Source organism: Alosa pseudoharengus, unplaced genomic scaffold, assembly GCF_046254945.1.
Source record: "Alosa pseudoharengus isolate Yale_2024_CS ecotype anadromous, Long Island Sound unplaced genomic scaffold, YU_APseudo_1.1 YU_APseudo_1.1_scf_22, whole genome shotgun sequence".
Lineage (NCBI taxonomy): Eukaryota > Metazoa > Chordata > Actinopteri > Clupeiformes > Clupeidae > Alosa > Alosa pseudoharengus.
This window is the reverse complement of record NW_027468680.1, coordinates 1,066,702-1,091,701: the sequence shown is the minus strand read 5'-3', so window position 1 is coordinate 1,091,701 and position 25,000 is coordinate 1,066,702. Positions and strand designations below refer to the sequence as shown.

The 25,000-nt window shown below is 36.6% G+C and overlaps 1 protein-coding gene across 1 annotated transcript in view; it reads right to left on the bottom strand.

Moving 5' to 3' along the window:
- The window catches only part of LOC143139593 (high affinity 3',5'-cyclic-AMP phosphodiesterase 7A-like), a 63,866-nt gene that overhangs the window by 32,077 nt on the left and 6,789 nt on the right, over nucleotides 1–25,000 (bottom strand). The window contains exons 2-5 of the mRNA XM_076300170.1: nucleotides 15,026–15,086; nucleotides 14,716–14,808; nucleotides 11,590–11,768; nucleotides 9,730–9,793 (exon numbers count right to left, since the gene is read on the bottom strand). Coding sequence (XP_076156285.1) covers nucleotides 9,730–9,793; nucleotides 11,590–11,768; nucleotides 14,716–14,808; nucleotides 15,026–15,086 — 397 coding nt within the window. The remainder of the gene's footprint in view (nucleotides 1–9,729; nucleotides 9,794–11,589; nucleotides 11,769–14,715; nucleotides 14,809–15,025; nucleotides 15,087–25,000) is intronic.

Genomic DNA, 25,000 nt, shown 5'->3' with positions numbered 1-25,000 from the left:
GAATGTACTGGAGGTGGTGGCAAGGTGGTCTCCATGGTCTACATTAGTCTGCAAGCAAGGGAATGCCTACGTGAAGTGGTTTGGCTGGGGTGGTCTGAGGTGGCATGTCCTCCCCCTTTCTCCAAGTCCCCTGACATCCATCTCCCTGACATCATCACCCACCGTCACTGGATCAACCTGAAGCCCCTTATACATGGGACATGGCACAGCACCACTACGTTCTGAAAACACATGACTTTCAATAACTTGCGTGGCACCAAGAAAGGTCTGCCGCTGCTCTGAACCTTCTGTTAATGTGACATCATTCATACTTGAGGCTGTACACATCCCTTTGTTTCTATTTTCTTTATTGATGTCACCCAAACTTCAACTTTCTGTATGCCCCTGAACTCACACAAATTGTAAATTGCAATGTGCCATTTAACCAGTGGTGTAGTCTAGTTAGTTAGTTGTAGTGGTGGGTATACTGTGAGCAACCCCAAATGTTATTAAATACGTATCCTTGCCTATTTTAAATGGGTATACTGAGATGATGATGCTTTTCAAATGGGTTTACTGTGTAGTCCTGTGTATCACGTAGACTATACCATACCACGGTCATTTAACTGCCTTGGTATTTAAGTCAGAGGCCATTGCTTAGTATTTAACTGTAGCCTACACTAAGATGTAGACGTTACAAGAATATTAATATCAGAATAATTATTGGTTGATACTAAATTAATATTGAATGTTTTTTTTTAATTTCTTTTGTGTGATATATCATTCAGAATGCTGCAACATGACTGGTCTTCAATCAGCCAAAGAGGACACATCGTAACTCCTCTCCTAGTTACTCTCCATTGGCTCCCTACAGTAGCCAGAATTAAATTTAAATCTCTCACTTTGGCCTATAGGACACTGACTGGATCTGCTCCTTGTTATTTATTTTTTTTTAGAATTTTATTTATTAAAATTTTCAACTTTTACAACAACAACAACAAACAACAAACATATATGCTTAGCACATAGACGGAAAATACTTTTTTAAAATAAAAAACAGAAACAAAACAACAGTAAACAAAGAGAAAGAAAGGAAAAAAAAAAAAAAAACCCTCTTACAATATCTGTATTACATAATCAGAAAGTTGAAATATATAACCTATGCATCTTGTACATCTTGCTGGCTTTCCAAGAAGTTTGTAAATTGTTCCCATACTTTGTAGAAAGTTCCTTGTTATTTTAATTCAATGATCAAGATACCGTATTTTCCGGACTATAAGTCGCACTTTTTTTCATAGTTTGGCTGGTCCTGCGACTTATATTCAGGTGCGACTTATATATGAAAAAAATTATATAATTGAACATGTTTTTAAATGTTAATTTATATTAACTGACATGAACCCTACATGAAACATTATCGTCTACAGCCTTGAGAGAGCGCTCTCAAATGCACAAGTCGTGAAACACACGTGCATACTTAAATCCTCAAATTACTGCCGGGATTCTATTTATAGCTGGGCCTCAGATTCGGACAAATAAAAGCCAGTATAATTCTGTTTCAATTTAACTCATAAAATAGCTCTTCTTAATAATTTATATTGTTGGTTGGTTTAATTTTGTTGCCAACGAAGTCATTGTCCTACACCATGAGTCTCCAACACATTGCTCTCAAGCTAGTAGCACGCAGCCCCAGGTTAACCTACATTTAAACAGAATTGTTGCTGCCAGGCATCAACCTACGAATTTTATAAAAAAGTAAATCATGCATAATTTAAAAAATAACTAAATTTAGGCTATCTTAGACCTCTTTGGCTATACGGAATAAGGTTTCCCTTGCAGCACAGCACACGTTCCATGAATGAATGAATGAATGAAAGCGGATGCCTTATCTCGCAATAAGCGGATGGACATCCCGACACTCTTTCATGAAACTTAATAGTGACCCAATGCCATTGATAGCCTACTGGTATGCTGCTCCAAACGAAGAGTATAGGCCTACTGTATGTCTCACAGTAAAACGCAAGAAATGAAGGCCTATAGCTGACTTGAATAGGCTACAAGCCATGGTCCAAATAAAGGTGCTGTGCTTTGCCCGGCCATAAATTCAGGATTCACTGTCCCCTAAACATTCCTCACCCGTTATCTGGACATGCATGAAAACATTTGAAAACAAAACTCACTGCCATGTAATATTTGATCGCTGTTTTGCTAATTATCTTTCACGTGAATACGCACAGAAAGTGAAAGTAGGCCTAGGCCTACTATGCGCTCCGTGTCTGTAGCTGTCTGTTCACGTCAGCAATCGATTATAATGTTCCTCAAATGGAGAACACATCCATGTTCTCTCGCGTTATATTATAGGCTGTCATGCTTCTGTGTTTGCGGTTCCGGATCGCTAAACGTTTGTTTTCCTTTCCTGTCGATAGCGGTTGATGTAGAAGCACGTAATAGGCTATAATAATTTGACTTTAGCGGTGACAAATCCTGCTGAGAGAGAGAGAGAGCAAAGAGAGAGAGGCACCCCCAAAGTGGTCCTGCGAGCGCGCGTGTGTGTGTCTCTGCATGGGGTTCAATTGAAGTCAGAGTTGGTCTGCTTTCAGGCCGCTCCATTATTAGATTAACATCAGACAGCGCTGTAAAATGTGTGGGAATTTCTCGCATTATGATGGCTAGCGTTGCGGGACTTTTATTAGTATGCTCAATACTTAGTAATAATTTATGCGCAATCCCGAGCTGAAATTTAGGCCCTGGTTTTAAATGCGCATCTTTTTTTCTCTCGCTCTCTCGGCGAGCATTTGTTCTGCTGCCAGCTTGTGCCAATACGCTATATCGTCCAAAATGCTTGATTGCATTGCATTCTCCACATTTTTAGCTAAAATTTCATGTACCACATCAGCATTTTTGTTCAGTGATTCAGTTCAATTGCTTTACAATAGCGTCGGGCACTTGTCAGCAGCCTTCGGCTTGCCTCTTGCCACTATTCACTCCTTCGTCTTCAAGATTCCCTGTAGAATTCTCAATATTTTTGGCATCAATGTGTTCAGTTACATAGTCTGTCTGTTCTTAGTCTTGGATTTTGTGAAATAAATTTCTAAATATCACCTGCTGCCGGCTTGTCTCTCCACATCGTCCAAAATGCTTGATTGCATTGCATTCTCCACATTTTTAGCTAAATTTTCATGTACCATATAAGCATTTTTGTTCAGTGAATCTTTTGTAAATTGCTTTACAATTACCGTCGGGCCTATATGCCTGGCTTGCCTCAGCTTCGGTCACGTCCTTTTAAAACCGTCTTTTTCTCTATCGTGAGCATTTAATCTGCTGCCAGCTTGTGACTCCACATCGCCCAAAATGCTTGATTGCATTGTATTCTCCACATTTTTAGCAAAATGTTCATGTATCATATCAGCATTTTTGTTCAGTGAATCTTTTGTAAATTGATTTACAATTACCGTCGGGCCTATAGGCCTATTGACTGGCTTGCTTCAGTCACGTCTAAAACTGAAGACGTGACTGAAAACATCTTTTTCTCTCTTGTGAGCATTTAATCTGCTGCCAACCTGTGACTCCACATCGCCCAAAATGCTTGATTGCATTGTATTCTCCACATTTTAAATACATTTTGGTGTACCACATGGTCTTTTCTTTCAGTGAATCTTTTGCTTTGCAATGACCTTCCTGCCCTCCTCTTGGCTGCCTTCACTTCTTCGTCTTCATTAACATTAATCTTTTTGGCCTCAATAATCCAGTTACATAGTCTCTGTTTTTGGTTTTGGATTTTGTGAAATACATTTCTAAATAAATGCGACTTATAGTCCGGTGCGACTTATATATGTTTTTTTCCTGTTCATGACACATTTTTTGACTAATGCGACTTATACTCAGGAGCGACTTATAGTCCGGAAAATACGGTATACATCCCCAACCGCCCACTGCGGTCTTCTGATGAGCGTCTGTTGTGTCGACCAGTCTTAAACGCTAGGTCAAATTCAAGACTCTTTTCCTCAGTGGTTCCATGTTGGTGGAATGAGTTGCCCAGTGCTCTTCGTTCTTGTGATAGTTTTTGGTCTTTTAAGCACTTCTTATACATTATGGTTTGTATGTAGTACTGTTTTATTTTCATTATAGGCTGTTGATTAATTTGACATTGTTTATTATTGATATTCTCCTTAATGTAGTCTTACCATGTTATTGTTATTATATTATTGATTGAATGGGCATTATTATTTAGTATTGCTTTCCCCCCTCATTTTCATTGTTTATTTCATTAGGCTATTGATTGATCCCTGTTTTAAGTATTTTATTGTTTTGTATTTGTTAAGGGTAACCATAACCATCATCATAATGTGGTATTTTCTTATGCACTTGAAACAAAGAATAACAATGTTTCTTTAAACTAGTGCTGTCAGTTAAACGCGTTATTAACAGCGTTAACGTAAACCTATTTTAACGGCGTACATTTTTTTAACGCAAGATTAAGGTTCTTTTCGGTGTAACAAACTTTGTTGTTTTTTCACATGCTGTTGCAACAACTAGTAGGCTAACGTTAGAACAACTACAACACCACACTGGATCTAGCTAGACCGTGCTGCATGTACACGCCCCCTTTTAGGGGAAAGGGAGCTGTTTGGATAATGGAAACCTATGCATCAAAGTGGGGAGCGAAAATGGCTTATACTTACTAAATCTTGAAACAAACGTGAATAAAAGGCACAAAATAAGGTTGGTGTGAGAGTTATCTGTGTGTTTATGGGATTAATGTGACCATTATGTTCCTATTTTTTGCTCTTTCCAGTTTATAGCCTACTAACAGGAGTGTCACGAATGTAGGCACAGTCAAACTGCTCGTGGCTGACTATAAGTTCGGCAAGCTTAACTTTACATGTCATAACATCGACTAAACATCACACATTCTATCACTTGTAATATGAACGTAGCCTTTTTCCTACAACTAGGTGAGATAATTGGCTATGCCTGTTATACTGAAGTTCCACAGTTAGCTAGCTAGCAACCTAACCGTTTTACATGGGATATGGCTACGTGCTGAATGGGTTGTAATTACATACTTTCGACATGAGTAAATATACACATAATTCTTCATAACTGCCCTGTTAGTAAAATGATTGAATGGCCTGTAAATTAATAACTAGATGTAACATCAAGGTGTGATTAGGCTAGCTGTCATTGGAATCAATGATATAATGTTAACTTGTTTTCCGCTAAAATGGGGCGTGATGCAGATTAAATGTAGCCTATCTTTATCACGCCCCATTTTAGCGGAAAACAAGTATGATGCGCCTTTAGTAGGCTACGTAAAGGCATGCTGCACACACTTGTTTGAGCTTACGAGCCGGCCAAAGAGTAGATTCGTATAATAAACACCAACGCAGTTCTGAACTCCCGGTCAGCTGAATGGTGTTTTAAATTGCTGTGGACACCGATGCACTCTGCTTTCGACATTCATTTACTGTACATTAGATTCCATTCTTTTCAATACAACTCCGCACACCAGCATCGCACTTTGCCGCCGTGTAAATCACGATTCAGTTCTATTTGGTCGACGCCGCTCCATAAAATCCATTGTTCATCTAGTGTTTGCGTGTTAAAAACTTCGGCGCTGATGTGTGTGGCAAGTGACAGTGCACCATAGACTGTAACCCTATAAAATGGCAGTGCACTCATGTCAAAGTTCCTTATTTTCAACTGAACTCAAAGATAATGAATATAGTATTTTATGTTTGTTATGCCCTTTATTAGCTATATTTCTGAAGAATATATTGTGTTGCCTCAGGTTTGCTGCACATCTTTTGAAATTTGATTGGAAATAAAAAGACCTACGTCTTAAAGTTAAGTTAATGAAGTAACTTGCTTTGCTTTCATTTGAATCCTAATCAAGATACACAATAATTCCTTTATATTGTTAATATGGACTCCTGGAAAGTTCAGCAATGCAAAATAATAGAATTTTAATAATGCGATAAAATATGTGATTAATCGTGATTAACTATAGGAATTCAGTGATTAATCGTGATTAAAAATTGTAATCGTTTGACAGCACTACTTTAAACGTAGTACCACTTTAAACACATCACACACTGAACAGCAAAGTAGCTTCCTGATTATGTGTAAAATGTTTTCAGAGTATCCTGATGTAGTAGGTCCATATTTTTACAGCTGACATGAAGGCTGCAATATTACATTTTTGATTTATAATGGAGCACCCTCTCTGGTGAAAGACTAGCAAGCCTGTGGTAGAGGCATACGATTACAGACATATTGAGAGAGCCTATCAATGAGTTGTCACAGTTTTCAATTTAGACGTATTATTTTGAAATGATGTAGCACTACGTCTACGGGAGGATTTACACATCACTGGCAAGACCTGATCAAATCATACAAATGCAAAATGCTTCTCCAGCAGTGCAATCGCAGGTAACAACGATACCTTAACGCATTTTCAGATACCGCTGTTCTGAGCATACTAAGCAAATTGTCCATTTGTAACTTTGAATCCCTCCTCACGTTAAGCTATGGTCCAATAATGTTTTCACTAAAACACAAGTAGCACTGCTAACGTTATTTGTGGGGCTGATTCATAAATGGGCATACCGAGGTTGTCGACCTAGCAGGCTAGGTGGCGTTTATTGCCATTCGCAAAACTAAGCAAGAGTTAACGTTAATGAAACTTAACATCGCCTTCTCCAGTGACTTAAGTGTATTCAAATGAAGTTGCAACGATGATGGCGACAATCACTGGTTACGTTAAACCATTTGAAACAAGTAGGACTGTAAATGATGGTGACTATGGCTAACGTCACTTCGGATCAAGAGCCCTTTTACTTTACCTATCAACTGGCTAATTCTAGCATGATTTAGCATGCTATGAAGTAATATACTTAGCATCTACGAAAGAACAGCACATATCGTTTTTCACAAAGAATCTGTCACAACTAACAACGATGTCTCTTACAAACAACTACACAATGTATGACTATCAATATGTATTTAGTCAGACTGTGATAAGATATAGCCTAATGATAATAACAGCAACACTTCTTTAGGTTAGATTATGTGTCGAAATCAGGTGTCGTTAAAATAAGTGAGCGATGACGTGGTAGTGTCTGCAGCCTAGACGGTAAAACATAATGGACAAAGCGTCGTGTCTGCAGCCAGCCAGCTGTCAATCATAGGTGTAAACACGCCCTTTTTAGATTTGTTAATATAACATTAAAAAAAATAATTTCAGCGAGAAAAGAAAAATTGTGTGTATTGAAGCATCTTGAAAACTATTTTTTCGAATAAAAAGTTGTAGATGCAAAAATAGTTTTAGGTGAGAAAAGTGACACGGAAAGTTGGCTACTTGGCCATTGAAATACATGGGGATGGGCGGAGTTACACATTGTACTGCAGCCAGCCACCAGGGGGCTCTGGACTAACGCTCACATCACTCTTAACAGACGGCACACTGTCCAGTTCTATATATACAGTCTATGAATGGAAGCCTCAAATAGTTCCCGAAAGTTAACAATTTATAATGGCAGTGCAGTTACAGACTGTTTGTAGCCAACATTTCAGACTCAGATTTACATTATTGGCTCATCTATTATTATAATAATAATAATAATAACAGTAACAACAGTAATAGTAGTAAAGTAATAGTATTAATAACCTAATTATAATAATAAACTATTTATGTATCGACTATTACAGCTTTTCTGCTGCTCAGTTTTTATCAGTTCCTTATCAAATAAATAAAAAGAGGCTAAAGCCCAATAAATGTGCCACACATAATAACCTAATATCAGATAAACCTTGCCTATACCATTTCAATTAGGCAGCAGGCAACACCACGAACAAGCTGTCATTAAGTTTTTGCGTTTGTAGCCTACAACTTTTATGACGTGACGTGTCTTGGGCATTTAGCTTTACCATCATGTCAACATAGTTGTAACGTTATGCGCAATGCTCATCTAGGCTATGGATTTAAGTGGTTTCATTTTAAAAAGGGCAGCAAAAGTGGGATAAAGTGCAACTGCTTCCCCAAAACAATTACTCCATAACTGTGGATTTAATCGTTTGATATGTGGATATAACAGGGAATACGATTTTGTTATCACAAAGCTAGCTGGTTCGTTAAAATTTAATATGGCGACGCATATTTACAGCCAACTTTGTACTTGCAACAGTGAAACTGGGTTTGTTGTTAACATTGTTGGTAACGTAAACGTTTCTTCAGTTAGGAGCTGTTTTTTTTTATTTTGCATTCATTTTCATTGGCAAAAGCTGGCCTAATATGCATGAGAGAACCTAGATTTGAGGGAGCTGCAGTTGTTAGCATCAGCACGGTCATATTAACACAGCAGGGCACACTAGCCCAGTGATGGCTAGCCCAGTGATGAGGGATCGTGTAAAATCCCCATCCCCAGAAAGTTTCAAACCAAGCTTGCGCTGATGATGCATGATCACTGATCAAATTGCTATTTTCTGACACGATGCACACCATTCCCAGGTGCTCACCTGTCTGAATCTCAAGCTCTTTAGCCTAGCATCTTAATGCTGTTCACAGCACGGTGAATGACAAACGATGACAAAATGCTGTTCATGTTTATGAGTTCATAGCCTGGTTATTTATCGAAGGACTTACATGTCACGTTTTATATTTTATTATGATCACTCGCATTACCATGGGGTTACTTAATAGGTAGGCCTAATGCTACGGTTAGCTTAGAATGCCCACCATTACACTGGAGATGTTAAAAAAACGTTTAAACTTTTTTTATTCTCCCGCAACGATAGGCTAGGCTTAGCTAGGTATTTCGCTCATTAGCTCAGATCAGTGACTACCAGAGGAAACGCGGGGTAGAAAACTCAAACAAGTAATGTTAGACTAGCTGTGTTACAGTTTCTCGTTGCAAAATAAAAATTTCACAGGAGCTCCATGCGCTTTTGTAGGCTACACGCAGTCTCAAAAACACTGTTTACAGCTTTTCGAGTCACTGTACGAGGTCATTTATTTTATATAGCGATAATTTAGATACACTTATGGGGTGGGTGCAATTGCGTTTTCTAAAGAATCTCCCGTCTTGATTTTGTACAGCAATTAATATTAAGTGACACGTAAAAGGGCGGGAAAAAAGGTCACCTTATATAGCAGGCTAAGATATAAGGTCTGGAATTTAATTTAATATTGTTGTAATGGTAGGATAACTACATAGTTTACACAATAATTACACTGTGTTATAAATATTGTATATCAATGCATTTATTGACTGTCAATTACCCAAAATCGTGGCTCTGTCTATCATTGAACAGTAGCCTATTTAATGCATTCTAATCCATTGTGAATCACTTCCGGGAACTAGTTGAGGTTTACACAAACCACGTGACCAACGGAATTTTGAACACCCATTGTCGCAACTTACCTTTATATGGCTCTGGGTCCATATAGACCCTTTCAACAATAAAAAAAAACAAAAAAAACAATGCTTGAACATTCTATTTGGTTCCCAATCTACTTCCTTTGCATTAAGATAACATATGGAATGTTAAAACAGAAGCCTTGTGGGGCCAACTATGATGCTGATAATGGAACTCTCTTGAAAGGGTCCATACACACACATGATATAAACACTTTATATACTGTAACACTGTACATCATATACCAGCTCACCCATTTCAGTAAACAAATACACCAAATCTCTCTCACACACACACACACACACACACACACACACACACACTCTGCCTTACCATCTGTGAGACGATCAAACAGGAATATGTCAAAATTCCAGCTGGCTACTCTTTTCAACATGACCTGGAGAGACAGTGAAAGAGAGAGAGAGAGAGAGAGAGAGAGAGAGAGAGATGGGGGGGCAAAGAGTAAGTTGAAAAGGAGAGATACTCAGGGCCAGATGTACTAACGCTTTTGCGCCCACTTCAGGCGTATTTGTTTCGCAATGTGCGTGTAAAATCATTGCGAGGTATGTACAAACACGCCGCAATGATGTAAAAGTGCAAACTGCCTGTCGCGGGAGCTGAAAGTGGCAGATTGCGTTTGTCATGTCATGCATATGCATTCATGGGAGGATCCAGTGAAAAGTGGGAGTTTAGCGTAAAAAGATGGGAGGGGAAGAGTAAAGCGCCTAATTATGTATTCCGCGGTATGTACAAAGACTGCTCCTGAAAGCGCACGTCTATTCTGCGCCTAAATACTTCCGCCTTGTAAAAGCAGGTGTTAATCCAAATTACAGTTCAATGCGTCAATAAGAGAACCTTTCAAAGACAACAGAATCGCTATTTAGAGCACCAGTTTTTGTGGTGAAAGTATTTGTACTACCAAAAGCAACCTTAACTTTCATTGGCCTTTCGAATGTCTTACTTTCACTTTCACTTTCACGTCATTCACTTAAACTTTCCTACTTGCTAGATTTGACCAATTTTCCATAGCCTACGTGCACAAGTAGTTTGAGTAGAACTGATCTTCATTATCTCCCTGCTTGTTTACATCTTATCATGTATGGTATTATTTCATGATTGCTAAACGTTTAAAAAACGTGATTCTTTTTAATGTTGTCATCAGTTAACTTCATTCAACTGCGCTTGTATCTAGGCGCTGCTATTCAGTTGTGGACATTTGTAAATTGCGTTTATGGGCGGAGAAAGGCAGAGAAAGGCGCAGTTTACACTAAGGATTGAACGATTGATAAATACGACGGAAACTTGGGTCTGACAGCGTTCGCAATCTGCGGTGTATCCATGACGCTGATAACGCTACGTTAGCAAATGTACGTACATCTGGCCCTCAGAGTGCATATATGTATGTATGTGTGTGTGTGTGTGTGTGTGTGTGTGTGTGTGTGAGACTCACAGAGGCTTGTCCGTAGTATTGCCAGCCAAGAAGGCTGAGTGTGTGTGTGTGTGAGTTAGTGTGTGTGTGTGTGTGTGTGTGTGTGTGTGTGTGTGGGTGTGTGTGTGTGTGTGTGTTAGTGTGTGTGAGTGTGTGAATGTGTGTGAGATTATTTCATGATCGCTAAACGTTATTGCTGGTCAAGAAGGCTGAGTGTGTGTGTGTGTGTGTGTGTGTGTGTGTGTGTGTGTGTGTGTGAGAGTGTGTGTGAGAGTGAGTGTATATATGTGTGTGTGTGTGTGTGTGAGACTCACAGAGACATCTGTCATTCCCTTTAACAGCACGGAACGCAACTTCAAACAGCGCATCGGTATTTTGATAGTCAGCGGCGCATGGAACAGTTGGACCGTATGGAACAGTTATAAACCATGCTTCACCAAAACCTAGCATAGTAGCCTTCACACATTTGCACTCGTCTATTATTTGAACTCATTGGCAAAGTGAAACTAACTTCACCGTGGTGTCAGTCAACGACAAAACGGAAAAAAAAAGTTCTACACACAGGGTATATATGCAGGAATCATAGAGTTGAATTTACTACTTTTTACTACCTTTTTTACTACCTCCACAATATTTTTTACTACCAACACGACATCAAGCAGCAGCCCTGTGTGTGTGTGTGTGTGTGTGTGTGTGTGTGCTTGTGTGTGTGTGCGTGCGTGTGTGTGTGCTTGTGTGTGCGTGCGTGCGTGTGTGAGACTCACAGAGGCTTGTCCGTAGTATTGCTGGTCAAGAAGGCCGAGTGTGCGTTGTGGCGGTGGGGGCGGGGCTACAGGTCCAGTGGGCAGAGCTGGGCTGTTGCTGAAGCCTCTGATTGGGTGGAGGTAGCGCTGCAGACTCAGATGCTGACGATGTCGTTTCCCAGATACACATCCCACTCCAGCTGCGCACACACACACACGCACGCACGCACACACAAGCACACACACACGCACGCACACACACACAAGCACACACACACACACACACACACACACACACACACACACGCACGCACGCACACACAAGCACGCACACACACACACACACACACACACACACACACACACGCACGCACGCACGCACGCACACACAAGCACGCACACACAAGCACACGCTCGCACACACAAGCACACACACACACACACTACAGTTAGCTTTGGTCATTTCATTCATTCCCCTTTCAGCCCTAGAGATCTCACTGAGTAGGTGACCACTGGGTGGCAGTAGCGCTCTGACCACTCTCTTCATCATATCATCTCCAGTCAGACCACCAGAGAGAACATACACACACACACACACACACACACACACACACACACTCTCACACACACACACACACACACACACACACACACACACTCACACACACACACACACACACACACACACACACACACACACACACTCACACACACACACATGCACATGGACCACTCTCTTCATCATATCATCTCCAGTCAGACCACCAGAGAGAACAGAGAACATGCCCTGTACATAGACCACATACCCCTAATGCCCTGTACATGGACCACATACCCCTAATGCCCCTAATGCCCTGTAAAAGCAGGTGTTAATCCAAATTGCAGTTCAATGCGTCAATAAGAGAACCTTTCAAAGACAACAGAATCGCTATTTAGAGCACCAGTTTTTGTGGTGAAAGTATTTGTACTACCAAAAGCAACCTCAACTTTCGTTGGCCTTTCGAATGTCTTACTTTCACTTTCACGTCATTCACTTAAACTTTCCTACTTGCTAGATTTGACCAATCTTCCATAGCCTACGTGCACAAGTAGTTTGAGTAGAGCTCATTCCCTTCAGCAGTGCCACTCTAGTAACAGCAACCAGAGAGCAGACATCTGCATGTGTTTAGTCATTCACGTTATTTGGCAGTGTCATGAGACACTAACTAGATGAGTTAGAAATGCTACTATTGCAGAGTCACATCAGTGTCATGAGACACTAACTAGATGAGTTAGAAATGCTACTATTGCAGAGTCACATCAGTGTCATGAGACACTAACTAGATGAGTTAGAAATGCTACTATTGCAGAGTCACATCAGTGTCATGAGACACTAACTAGATGAGTTAGAAATGCTACTATTGCAGAGTCACATCAGTGTCATGAGGCACTAACTGGATGAGTTAGAAATGCTACTATTGCAGAGTCACATCAGTGTCATGAGGCACTAACTGGATGAGTTAGAAATGCTACTATTGCAGAGTCACATCAGTGTCATGAGGCAGGTGAGGAAAGCTGGCTCTGTTGTTGCCATTTAATTGGAGTCACCTACAACAACTGCAGAGAAACGGACCATTAGCAGGACGCTGGCGATCGAGGACAGTGACCAACACCTACTACACAGCACACTGGCCCCACCCACTACACAGCACGCTCAGTAAACAAAGGAGCATGTTCAGTGGCAGACTTCTGTCACTATCATGTTCAACAGATAGGTTGAGGAGGTCCTTTGTCTCCAGGGCCATCCAACTCTTCAATGCCACACAAAAGGGGAGAAATGGACTGTTCAGCATGAGCCTGTCTCTCTCGGCCCCTACCATCATACCACTTTGCCTGCTGTCCACCTGACTGTTTTACAGGCTATATTAGCCCTTCTACACAATCTGGACTGTGGTCATAACATCTACATCTTATAACTTATTCCCTGTTATATATTCTTCTTAAAGTATATTTTCTTAAGCAACTCTATTGTTTTTATATTCTTGTCTTTTCATAGTCATAATTAATATTTAATAACAAACAAAGTTATTTCACTGTTCAATCCCTGCACTGGTCACTTTTGCACTACCACCATTGCACACACTCCACCATAGCACCTTATCATGGTCAATGCATCACTTGGTCAGTCCATATCAGACCTTTGCCATCACTTCACAGGCTCTTTCATTTGTACAGTTCTGTGAGTAAGTGTTATGTAGGCCTATGTGAGATACAGTATGTGTGTTACTTTGTTGTGTTATGATTGTATAAGCTACTGGGTGCCTACAATTTCCCTCAGGATGAATAAAGTATCTATCTATCTATCTTTCTATCTATCTATCTATCTATCTATCTAAAGCACCCTAACTAGATGAGTAAGACATGCTACTATTACACTGAGGACACACAGTCTCACGGTCTACTAACACAGAGTAGCCTACTCAACGAGCACACTAGCATATATTAGGATACAAAAGTAGTTCTGTGTGCTGCTGTTCAGTTCTAGGCTAACGGCTAACGGCTAGCCTTTTTCTGGACATCAGTTCATTACAGCTGGATAGAACCAGTTTCAACTTATAACCGGCCCACTCAGACATTTAAGATATTATAACACTTCTAGTGCTACTGTCAGAGAGAGTGTGAGAGACAGCAAAACACAGACAGATGAATTCACAAAGAAAAATAAAGACAATGAGAGAGAGAGAAATGAAAGGAAAGAGAATTATAGAGAAAGAAAGTCAGAGTGGTCAGAGAAAGAAAGATGTTGAAGGACTGTACCACAAGTTTGGTGATCCATTGCCATCTTCTCGCATACACACTATAACCAGGGCAGAAAGACCACAACACACAACACAAGACACAAACACACACTTCAGGCAGCACCACACACACAGTCTAGCAGTTAGAGATACAGTCAGGAGGATTTGTCAGTTTGTGGAGTGGAGTGTTCTGGAACTTAGAACCCATTCAAACTCACCTCCATTCCATAGAACACAAAGCAACAGGTGAATCAAAGATTCTTTAGTTACCGTCTCTGGCTGAATGTAAACAAACACAAACACACACACAGCAAAACACAACAAGGCTACCCCTATCTGCTTATGTGTGTGTGAGTGGGACAGTACTCACACTGATTGTGTAGAAGTCTGAAGTCAACCCACAGCTTAGTTCCTCCTCTTTTTTCCGATTTGATGATTATTCCACGACCTGTCAATCGCATGTCTTTAAAAACATACACGCACGCCCCGCGTAAACACACACACACACACACACAGACACGCACACAGACACAGAGAGAGAGAGAGAGAGAGAGAGAGAGAGAGAAAGAGTCAGAACCAGATGTAATGTAAACCACAGCTGGTAGCTGGTGGCCATAGCGGTCATTTGTGAGTGAGTGTGTGAGTGTTTGTGTGTGTGTGTGTGTGTGTGTGTTCCATACCCAGCAGGCATATGAAGAGTGCAGTCTGGTCGGTGCGGTCATAGGAGATGGCCCCTCGTCTCTGGTGAGAAACACAGATCGGTCACCCCTGCACACTGGTCATTCCCTTACGGTCATTAGGAACTCTGCACACTGGTCATTCCCTTACGGTCATCAGGAACTCTGCACACTGGTCATTCCCTTACGGTCAGGAGTGTAGTGGACGTTGAACGCAGGGAAAGCCATCCCCCCACCTCATTGTCTTAACCACTTTAATAAGTGTTTATTAACATTATAAGTATTGTTACATGTGGTAACAACAAGTGCATGAATCACGCAAACGTCTCCAATTAGGCCTCGTTTGTCATAACATTTGTTACAGAATGACCGCCATGCTGTGGCACTCCCCATGCGTAAAGCGTTTAAACCAATGAGAATGACATCTGTCATTCCCTTTAACAGCACGGAACGCAACTTCAAACAGCGCATCGGTATTTTGATAGTCAGCGGCGCATGGAACAGTTGGACCGTATGGAACAGTTATAAACCATGCTTCACCAAAACCTAGCATAGTAGCCTTCACACATTTGCACTCGTCTATTATTTGAACTCATTGGCAAAGTGAAACTAACTTCACCGTGGTGTCAGTCAACGACAAAACGAAAAAAAAAAGTTCTACACACAGGGTATATGCAGGAATCATAGAGTTGAATTTACTACTTTTTACTACCTTTTTTACTACCTCCACAATATTTTTTACTACCAACACGACATCAAGCAGCAGCCCTTTTTTTTGGGGGGGTGGTACCACTTACTATAAGGTATAAATCATAAATATTAGGTACACTAATAATTTCTAATTGTGATCATTAAGTATGGTCATTGTCAATGACAATGTTTTTTTGTAGTGTCGAGGAGTTCAGTTTCAGTTGTCCTTACCTTAACCCTAGCTCTTGAGTTATCCTAACCAGCCCTTAGCCCTAATAAGGTGAATGATAACCTTGGCACAAATGACACTAAAACACCAAACATGTGTGGTGAAAAATGAAGAACAAACACCGACTACCCCGCCCCCCCCCCCCCCCCCCAAAAAAAACAAAAAAACAACAAAAAAAAAAACTCCAGTCTAAGGATAGGCCCAGAAATCTATTTATATGGATATATAAAGCCATTATTATTGGTATGGTATTGTTGTTGCACATTTGACACAAAGCAGTCCGTGAAAACATGCACATCAGTGGACTGCTTTACTGATGCAAAATTGAAAACTATTATTTCATTGCATTACTCAGCATGGATGCACGATGCTTGCATGATAAATACTTCCCAAAACAACAGTTAGGTAGGTAGGTAAGGATGCCATTTAGGAGTGTAAATCAAGTTTAATCACAATTTGATAAAATATAGATTCTTTAAGCCATTGATTTGATTCTTTTCAATACTTCAAAATGTGTAGCAATGCGATTCGATGCATTACTGGTCTGTTGTCGATAGGAAATTATAGATTTTGGTTAGTTTTCATGGATTCAAATGCCAATATTATAGGCTAAATTATAGGCCAAATACTGAACATTGACTGTGGAATCAAGTAGGTTACAGAGTTTCTTTCCCCCCCTAAAACCTCCTGTCACTAGATAGATGCTTTCAAATTTAACATGGTTTTAAACTCATATGTTGCAGTTTTCTGTCACTGCAATAAAACTAGCCTATTTGGAATATTTTGTAGGCCTGCTGTTCCTTTCATGAGAACAATTTAACTGATCAAGTTTTCATAGGCTATTGAATGATTTAAATGTGAATGCCATAAACTTAATTCGCCATCAACTTTAGTGTGGTTCTTCACGCAGTTGTCATCTAAATGCAGTGTTTTGTAGGCTATTCAAAGAATTTCACGTTCATCACTCAGTTGTGGTGTAGGTCTGTCTTGAGTGATCGCTGTCCCTTTAAATGTCTGGGACTTTAAATAACGGGACTTTTAAACTGCATGCTGTTTTTGTTGATGCACCGTCTTTGATTCTGTTTTCTACCGTTTTAATAAATGACACGCGCACTTGCGTGGTTAAAACTAAGGAATTGTTTTCACTCATTTTCTTGCAATTAGGGGAGACCGGGGTTGGTTGTCACAATTTTTACTCATGCATGAATTGCTCATCTTCAAAAACTCTTTCAGCAGTAATTCCTACATGAAATGAAAGCTTGGGGTCTTGGCTTTAAATGTGTATAATTTTTACTTATATTGTAACAGGGAGCAATTAACCATCAAAGACACTCTGACACAATGTGACAATCAACCCCATCACGGGGTTGGTTGTCACAGGGTATGGGGTTGGTTGTCCCTATAGAGTTTCAATGGGATTTCAGTGATAAAATGGGATTTTAAAAAATGATGTGTAACTTTTTAGTTTTTTAAGCTAGAAACTGCAAATAAGTTTTAATATAAATACCACCCCTATGATAGTTGTCATCAATGCCCCTTATGTTAAAACAATGGGATTAAAGGAGGTGATCAGTTACTTGAATTGTCTACTGTGTTGAGAAATAAAATGAAATCATTTTCCGTGCTAAAACCTCTTTATTATCATGTAAGTTGCAAACAAAGTTGCAAACACAGTGACAACTGTGTCTCAGTGACAACAAACCCATGTGACAACCAACCCCACAAGCTATGTGACAACCATCCCCAACTGACCTCTTGACAAAGATGTTAACCTAGCTGCCACATGGCTTTAACTTGATAGCTAAAATATGACTCAAAATAAAGCTACTACCTTTGGCTTTTTAATGAGTGTTTTGTTTTTGAACTACTAATATCCTACAAGCTCTCAATACAAAAACAACACCAACATGAAAATGTACTCTGACCCATGAAATTTAAAAATTGTCTCCTCACCTCAATGCTGTGTGTCTGCTCAGCAAAATTCCTAGTGCAAATGAGTAAGCTATCAAAGGGTAACAGTTTGATATCAAAATTTTACCACAGCATCACCTAGTGTGCCTGGAATAAGCAATGTGACAACCAACCCGTGAGACAACCAGCCCCGGTCTCCCCTACGTAACATTAGATACTAGGTCTAGGTTACGTTAAAAAATGTTGTCGGTTACTATGTCAGTGACTAGTTCGAACTTTGTTACTGATGGGATAGGTGGAATTTTATTGCACGGTTCTGGATGATCACAGTCAGATGGCAGCGCTACCGTCAGCTGAACGAAAGCTTACACTAGTCAAGTCCACAGTTGTTAAAACTTCCAGCTGAAGTAGCCTAGTGTAAACTGAGAGAGTTGCCTCCTAACGGAGTGAGTGTAGCCTATATTTTTTTAGCTGCTATCAGAGTGATAGGCTAGCCTAGGCCTACATCTACCGCTCCTTTGCTACTTTTTGCTCCTTTGAACAAATATTATTAGATGAGTGACAGAAGCACCGGACACCGGACCAGCAGGCCCATATGATAAACGCTGCTCTGGTAGCCTGCGGTAGGGCCTAGATGACGTGAAAAACGCGAGAGTCGCCGAAAAGCATCCCTGCATCCCTGGCCCCTAAAAAACTCTTCGGATCTGCACGATTCATATAAGTCGCCCAAAGCAACGTGAAGGAGTCACCGAAAAGCGCGTTGTTTGTATCCCTGTAATATCAACTGAAGCAAAAAGGCGAAAATGTTGTTTGTTGGCGTCGCTGATAGGCTGTCAACCACGGAACTCTACACAGTTTACTTCTACATCATTGCTATCGACTCCGACTCACTCAGGTCCTGTTAGCACATATATCTTTTTTAAATAGGCAAGATGCAGTTAAAACATGTAGACACAAATATTAAGCAAAAAATGTAAAATCATATATTGAGGTGGTGATGAAAAATTTACTACCAAGTCAAATTGCATTTATTACCTTTTACTACCTTTCAAGGGCCTTAATTTTGGTAGATTCTATTTACTACCTTTTACTACCTTTTACTACCGCGCGGACACCCTGACACAGCTAGTTACTTTCACTATTGACTGACAATCGATTACCATCAAAAACATAGGCTGGAAAAAGCCATTTGGAATGTTTTTAATGGTGTGTTCAGGATGTAATAGTATTCCTGTCAGTACTCAGTATGTTCAGGATGTAGTTATAGTTATAGTATAGTTATATAGTTATAGTAGTTATAGTATAGTTATATAGTTATAGTAGTTATAGTATAGTTATATAGTTATAGTAGTTATAGTAGTTATATAGTTATAGTAGTTATAGTATAGTTATATAGTTATAGTAGTTATAGTATAGTTATATAGTTATAGCAGTTATAGTATAGTTATAGTAGTTATAGTATAGTTATATAGTTATAGTAGTTATAGTATAGTTATAGTAGTTATAGTAGTTATAGTATAGTTATATAGTTATAGTAGTTATAGTATAGTTATATAGTTATAGTAGTTATAGTAGTTATATAGTTATAGTAGTTATAGTATAGTTATATAGTTATAGTAGTTATAGTAGTTATATAGTTATAGTAGTTATAGTATAGTTATATAGTTATAATAGTTATAGTATAGTTATATAGTTATAGTAGTTATATAGTTATAGTAGTTATAGTATAGTTATATAGTTATAGTAGTTATAGTATAGTTATATAGTTATAGTAGTTATAGTAGTTATATAGTTATAGTAGTTATAGTATAGTTATATAGTTATAGTAGTTATAGTATAGTTATATAGTTATAGTAGTTATAGTATAGTTATAGTAGTTATAGTAGTTATAGTAGTTATATAGTTATAGTAGTTATAGTATAGTTATATAGTTATAGTAGTTATAGTATAGTTATATAGTTATAGTAGTTATAGTATAGTTATATAGTTATAGTAGTTATAGTATAGTTATAGTAGTTATAGTATAGTTATATAGTTATAGTAGTTATAGTATAGTTATATAGTTATAGTAGTTATAGTATAGTTATATAGTTATAGTATAGTTATATAGTTATAGTAGTTATAGTAGTTATAGTATAGTTATATAGTTATAGTAGTTATAGTATAGTTATATAGTTATAGTATAGTTATATAGTTATAGTAGTTATAGTAGTTATAGTATAGTTATATAGTTATAGTAGTTATAGTATAGTTATATAGTTATATAGTTATAGTAGTTATAGTAGTTATATAGTTATAGTAGTTATAGTATAGTTATATAGTTATAGTAGTTATAGTATAGTTATATAGTTATAGTAGTTATAGTATAGTTATATAGTTATAGTAGTTATTAGGGGTGGCACGGTTCACAAAATCTACGGTTCGGTTCGTATCACGGTTTAGGGTCACGGTTTTCGGTTCGGTACGGTTCTTGTTGTTATTTTTTCTTTTAATCTTTAACACTCCAGAAACATATTTCAGCATATAGCTTAATCATCCACAATTAGGCTAGAGTATTTAAAGAATAGTTATCATGTAACGCGATCTGCCACTAGGGGGTACGCGAGATGAAAAGGGCAATGGCGGAAAGGAGTTAAAAATTATTCATTAATTAATACTGTAATTAATTCATAAATAATACATAATTTCTAATGGGGTTATAATGATATGGAAACGTGAAATTAAAGGAAATCATTTGTAAACTCTATAATAGGCTATGTTTTCATTAAAAAATAAGATACACACAATAGGCTACACGTGATTTCCTGCGGGCAGCCAGAATATCTGGCGCGTTAGTTTCGTTGAAGTAAGGCTAGGTAGAAGGCTGCGTAAACATGGAAAACTGGCTAAAAACAGGGACACTGTCCAAAAGGCCTAATTAAAGCGATCGAAGAGGAGAAGCGAGAGAAACAGAGCAGGACACAGGGAACGATGGAATGGGATGGGGGGCAGACTAATCAAGGTGGAGATGGAGTGCAGGGGGATAAAAGAAAGAACGAGACAGAAAAGACTGCGCAAAGAAAACGAAAGTATGATGAGGCATATAGCCCTAGGCTTCACGTGGATTGGGAGACAGACTGCCCAAAGCCACAGTGCGTGGTCTGCAGTGAGATGCTACCTAACCATTCTAATGTGGTTCTCCACACTGTTTTTTTTAACGTGAGAGCTCATAGACCAGTTGCACATTTTGATTATGTTATCATGTAGGGCGGCTAATTAAACAACGATGCCTGGAATGCGTCAATAGAATGAGTTACTTTTTTATGTGTTGGATGGTGGGGGTTCGCGAGCCGAGTCAGGATGTAGAAGGTGGTCCGCGGGGAAAAAAGTTTGGGAACCGCTGACCTAGCATGTTCGAAGTGTTGCCAAGAGCATACTGAACACGTGTTGCACAATGTTTGCACACAGTCGCAGTCTTTTCTGTCGTCTTAACTCCTCTATCATCATAGGTAACCTCAAATCCGAAATGTTCCCACACACCAGACCTATAAGAGGCTGGCGCATCCTGCAACTCCGGGCAGTCTTTGTCTCTCGCACTTGCCATTTCTAAAGACTCCAGTCGCGCGCAGCACTCAAAACTATACTCCTACTCTTGCGCGAAAGGGAAACACATTGTCACATGGGAATCAATTGCGCATGCCATAACTAGCCTGAACCGTAGGACCGTACGACGAACACACACTCCGAACCGTGACATGCCATCCGCACGGTTCGGAGCATTTTTCAAAAACCGTGCCATCCCTAGTAGTTATAGTATAGTTATATAGTTATAGTAGTTATAGTATAGTTATATAGTTATAGTAGTTATAGTATAGTTATATAGTTATAGTAGCTATAGTATAGTTATATAGTTATATTAGTTATAGTAGTTATAGTATAGTTATATAGTTATAGTAGTTATAGTATAGTTATATAGTTATAGTAGTTATAGTAGTTATAGTAGTTATAGTAGTTATATAGTTATAGTAGTTATAGTATAGTTATATAGTTATAGTAGTTATAGTAGTTATAGTATAGTTATAGTAGTTATAGTAGTTATAGTAGTTATAGTATAGTTATAGTATAGTTATAGTAGTTATAGTATAGTTATAGTATAGTTATAGTAGTTATAGTAGTTATATAGTTATAGTAGTTATAGTAGTTATAGTATAGTTATAGTAGTTATAGTATAGTTATATAGTTATAGTAGTTATAGTAGTTATAGTAGTTATATAGTTATAGTATAGTTATATAGTTATAGTAGTTATAGTAGTTATAGTATAGTTATAGTAGTTATAGTAGTTATAGTATAGTTATAGTAGTTATAGTAGTTATATAGTTATAGTAGTTATAGTAGTTATAGTATAGTTATATAGTTATAGTAGTTATAGTAGTTATAGTAGTTATAGTATAGTTATATAGTTATAGTAGTTATAGTAGTTATAGTAGTTATAGTATAGTTATAGTAGTTATAGTAGTTATAGTATAGTTATATAGTTATAGTAGTTATAGTATAGTTATATAGTTATAGTAGTTATAGTAGTTATAGTATAGTTATATAGTTATAGTAGTTATAGTATAGTTATATAGTTATAGTAGTTATAGTAGTTATAGTAGTTATAGTATAGTTATATAGTTATAGTAGTTATAGTATAGTTATATAGTTATAGTAGTTATAGTAGTTATAGTATAGTTATAGTAGTTATAGTAGTTATAGTAGTTATAGTATAGTTATAGTAGTTATAGTAGTTATAGTAGTTATAGTAGTTATAGTAGTTATATAGTTATAGTATAGTTATATAGTTATAGTAGTTATAGTAGTTATAGTAGTTATAGTATAGTTATAGTAGTTATAGTAGTTATAGTATAGTTATAGTAGTTATAGTATAGTTATAGTATAGTTATAGTAGTTATAGTAGTTATAGTAGTTATAGTATAGTTATAGTATAGTTATAGTAGTTATAGTAGTTATAGTAGTTATATAGTTATAGTAGTTATAGTAGTTATATAGTTATAGTAGAGTTATATAGTTATAGTAGTTATAGTAGTTATAGTAGTTATAGTATAGTTATATAGTTATAGTAGTTATAGTAGTTATAGTATAGTTATAGTAGTTATAGTAGTTATAGTATAGTTATATAGTTATAGTAGTTATAGTATAGTTATATAGTTATAGTAGTTATAGTAGTTATAGTATAGTTATAGTAGTTATAGTAGTTATAGTAGTTATAGTATAGTTATAGTAGTTATAGTATAGTTATAGTAGTTATAGTAGTTATAGTAGTTATATAGTTATAGTATAGTTATATAGTTATAGTAGTTATAGTAGTTATAGTAGTTATAGTATAGTTATAGTAGTTATAGTAGTTATAGTAGTTATAGTAGTTATAGTATAGTTATAGTAGTTATAGTAGTTATAGTATAGTTATAGTAGTTATAGTAGTTATAGTATAGTTATAGTATAGTTATAGTAGTTATAGTAGTTATAGTAGTTATATAGTTATAGTAGTTATAGTAGTTATAGTAGTTATATAGTTATAGTATAGTTATATAGTTATAGTAGTTATAGTAGTTATAGTATAGTTATAGTAGTTATAGTAGTTATAGTAGTTATAGTATAGTTATAGTATAGTTATAGTAGTTATAGTAGTTATAGTATAGTTATAGTATAGTTATAGTAGTTATAGTAGTTATAGTAGCTATATAGTTATAGTAGTTATAGTAGTTATAGTAGTTATAGTATAGTTATAGTAGTTATAGTATAGTTATATAGTTATAGTAGTTATAGTATAGTTATATAGTTATAGTAGTTATAGTAGTTATAGTAGTTATATAGTTATAGTAGTTACAGTTTAGTTATATAGTTATAGTAGTTATAGTATAGTTATATAGTTATATAGTTATAGTAGTTATAGTATAGTTATAGTAGTTATAGTAGTTATAGTAGTTATAGTATAGTTATAGTAGTTATAGTATAGTTATATAGTTATAGTAGTTATAGTAGTTATAGTATAGTTATATAGTTATAGTAGTTATAGTAGTTATAGTAGTTATAGTAGTTATATAGTTATAGTAGTTACAGTATAGTTATATAGTTATAGTAGTTATAGTATAGTTATATAGTTATATAGTTATAGTAGTTATAGTATAGTTATAGTAGTTATAGTAGTTATAGTAGTTATAGTAGTTATATAGTTATAGTAGTTATAGTAGTTATAGTAGTTATAGTATAGTTATAGTAGTTATATAGTTATAGTAGTTATATAGTTATATAGTTATAGTAGTTATAGTATATAGTAGTTATAGTAGTTATAGTTTAGTTATATAGTTTAGTAGTTATAGTAGTTATATAGTTATAGTAGTTATATAGTTATAGTAGTTATATGTTAGTAGTAGTTATAGTAGTTATAGTATGTTTAGTATAGTTATATAGTTATAGTTATAGTAGTGTATATAGTATATAGATTATAGTAGTTATAGTGTTAGGTGTTAGTGTAAATAGTAGATATAGTTATATAGTTGTATAGTTATATAGTTATATAGTTATAGTAGTTATAGTAGTTATAGTAGTTATATAGTTATATAGTTATAGTAGTTATAGTAGTTATATAGTTATATAGTTATAGTAGTTATAGTAGTTATATAGTTATATAGTTATAGTAGTTATAGTAGTTATATAGTTATATAGTTATAGTATAGTTGTATAGTTATATAGTTATAGTATAGTTATATAGTTATAGTAGTTATAGTATAGTTATATAGTTATAGTAGTTATAGTATAGTTATAGTAGTTATAGTAGTTATAGTATAGTTATATAGTTATAGTATAGTTGTATAGTTATATAGTTATATAGTTGTATAGTTATATAGTTATATAGTTATATAGTTATATAGTTATAGTAGTTATATAGTTATATAGTTATAGTAGTTATAGTAGTTATATAGTTATATAGTTATAGTATAGTTGTATAGTTATATAGTTATAGTATAGTTATAGTAGTTATAGTAGTTATAGTATAGTTATAGTAGTTATAGTAGTTATAGTATAGTTATAGTAGTTATATAGTTATATAGTTATATAGTTGTATAGTTATAGTAGTTATAGTATAGTTATAGTAGTTATATAGTTA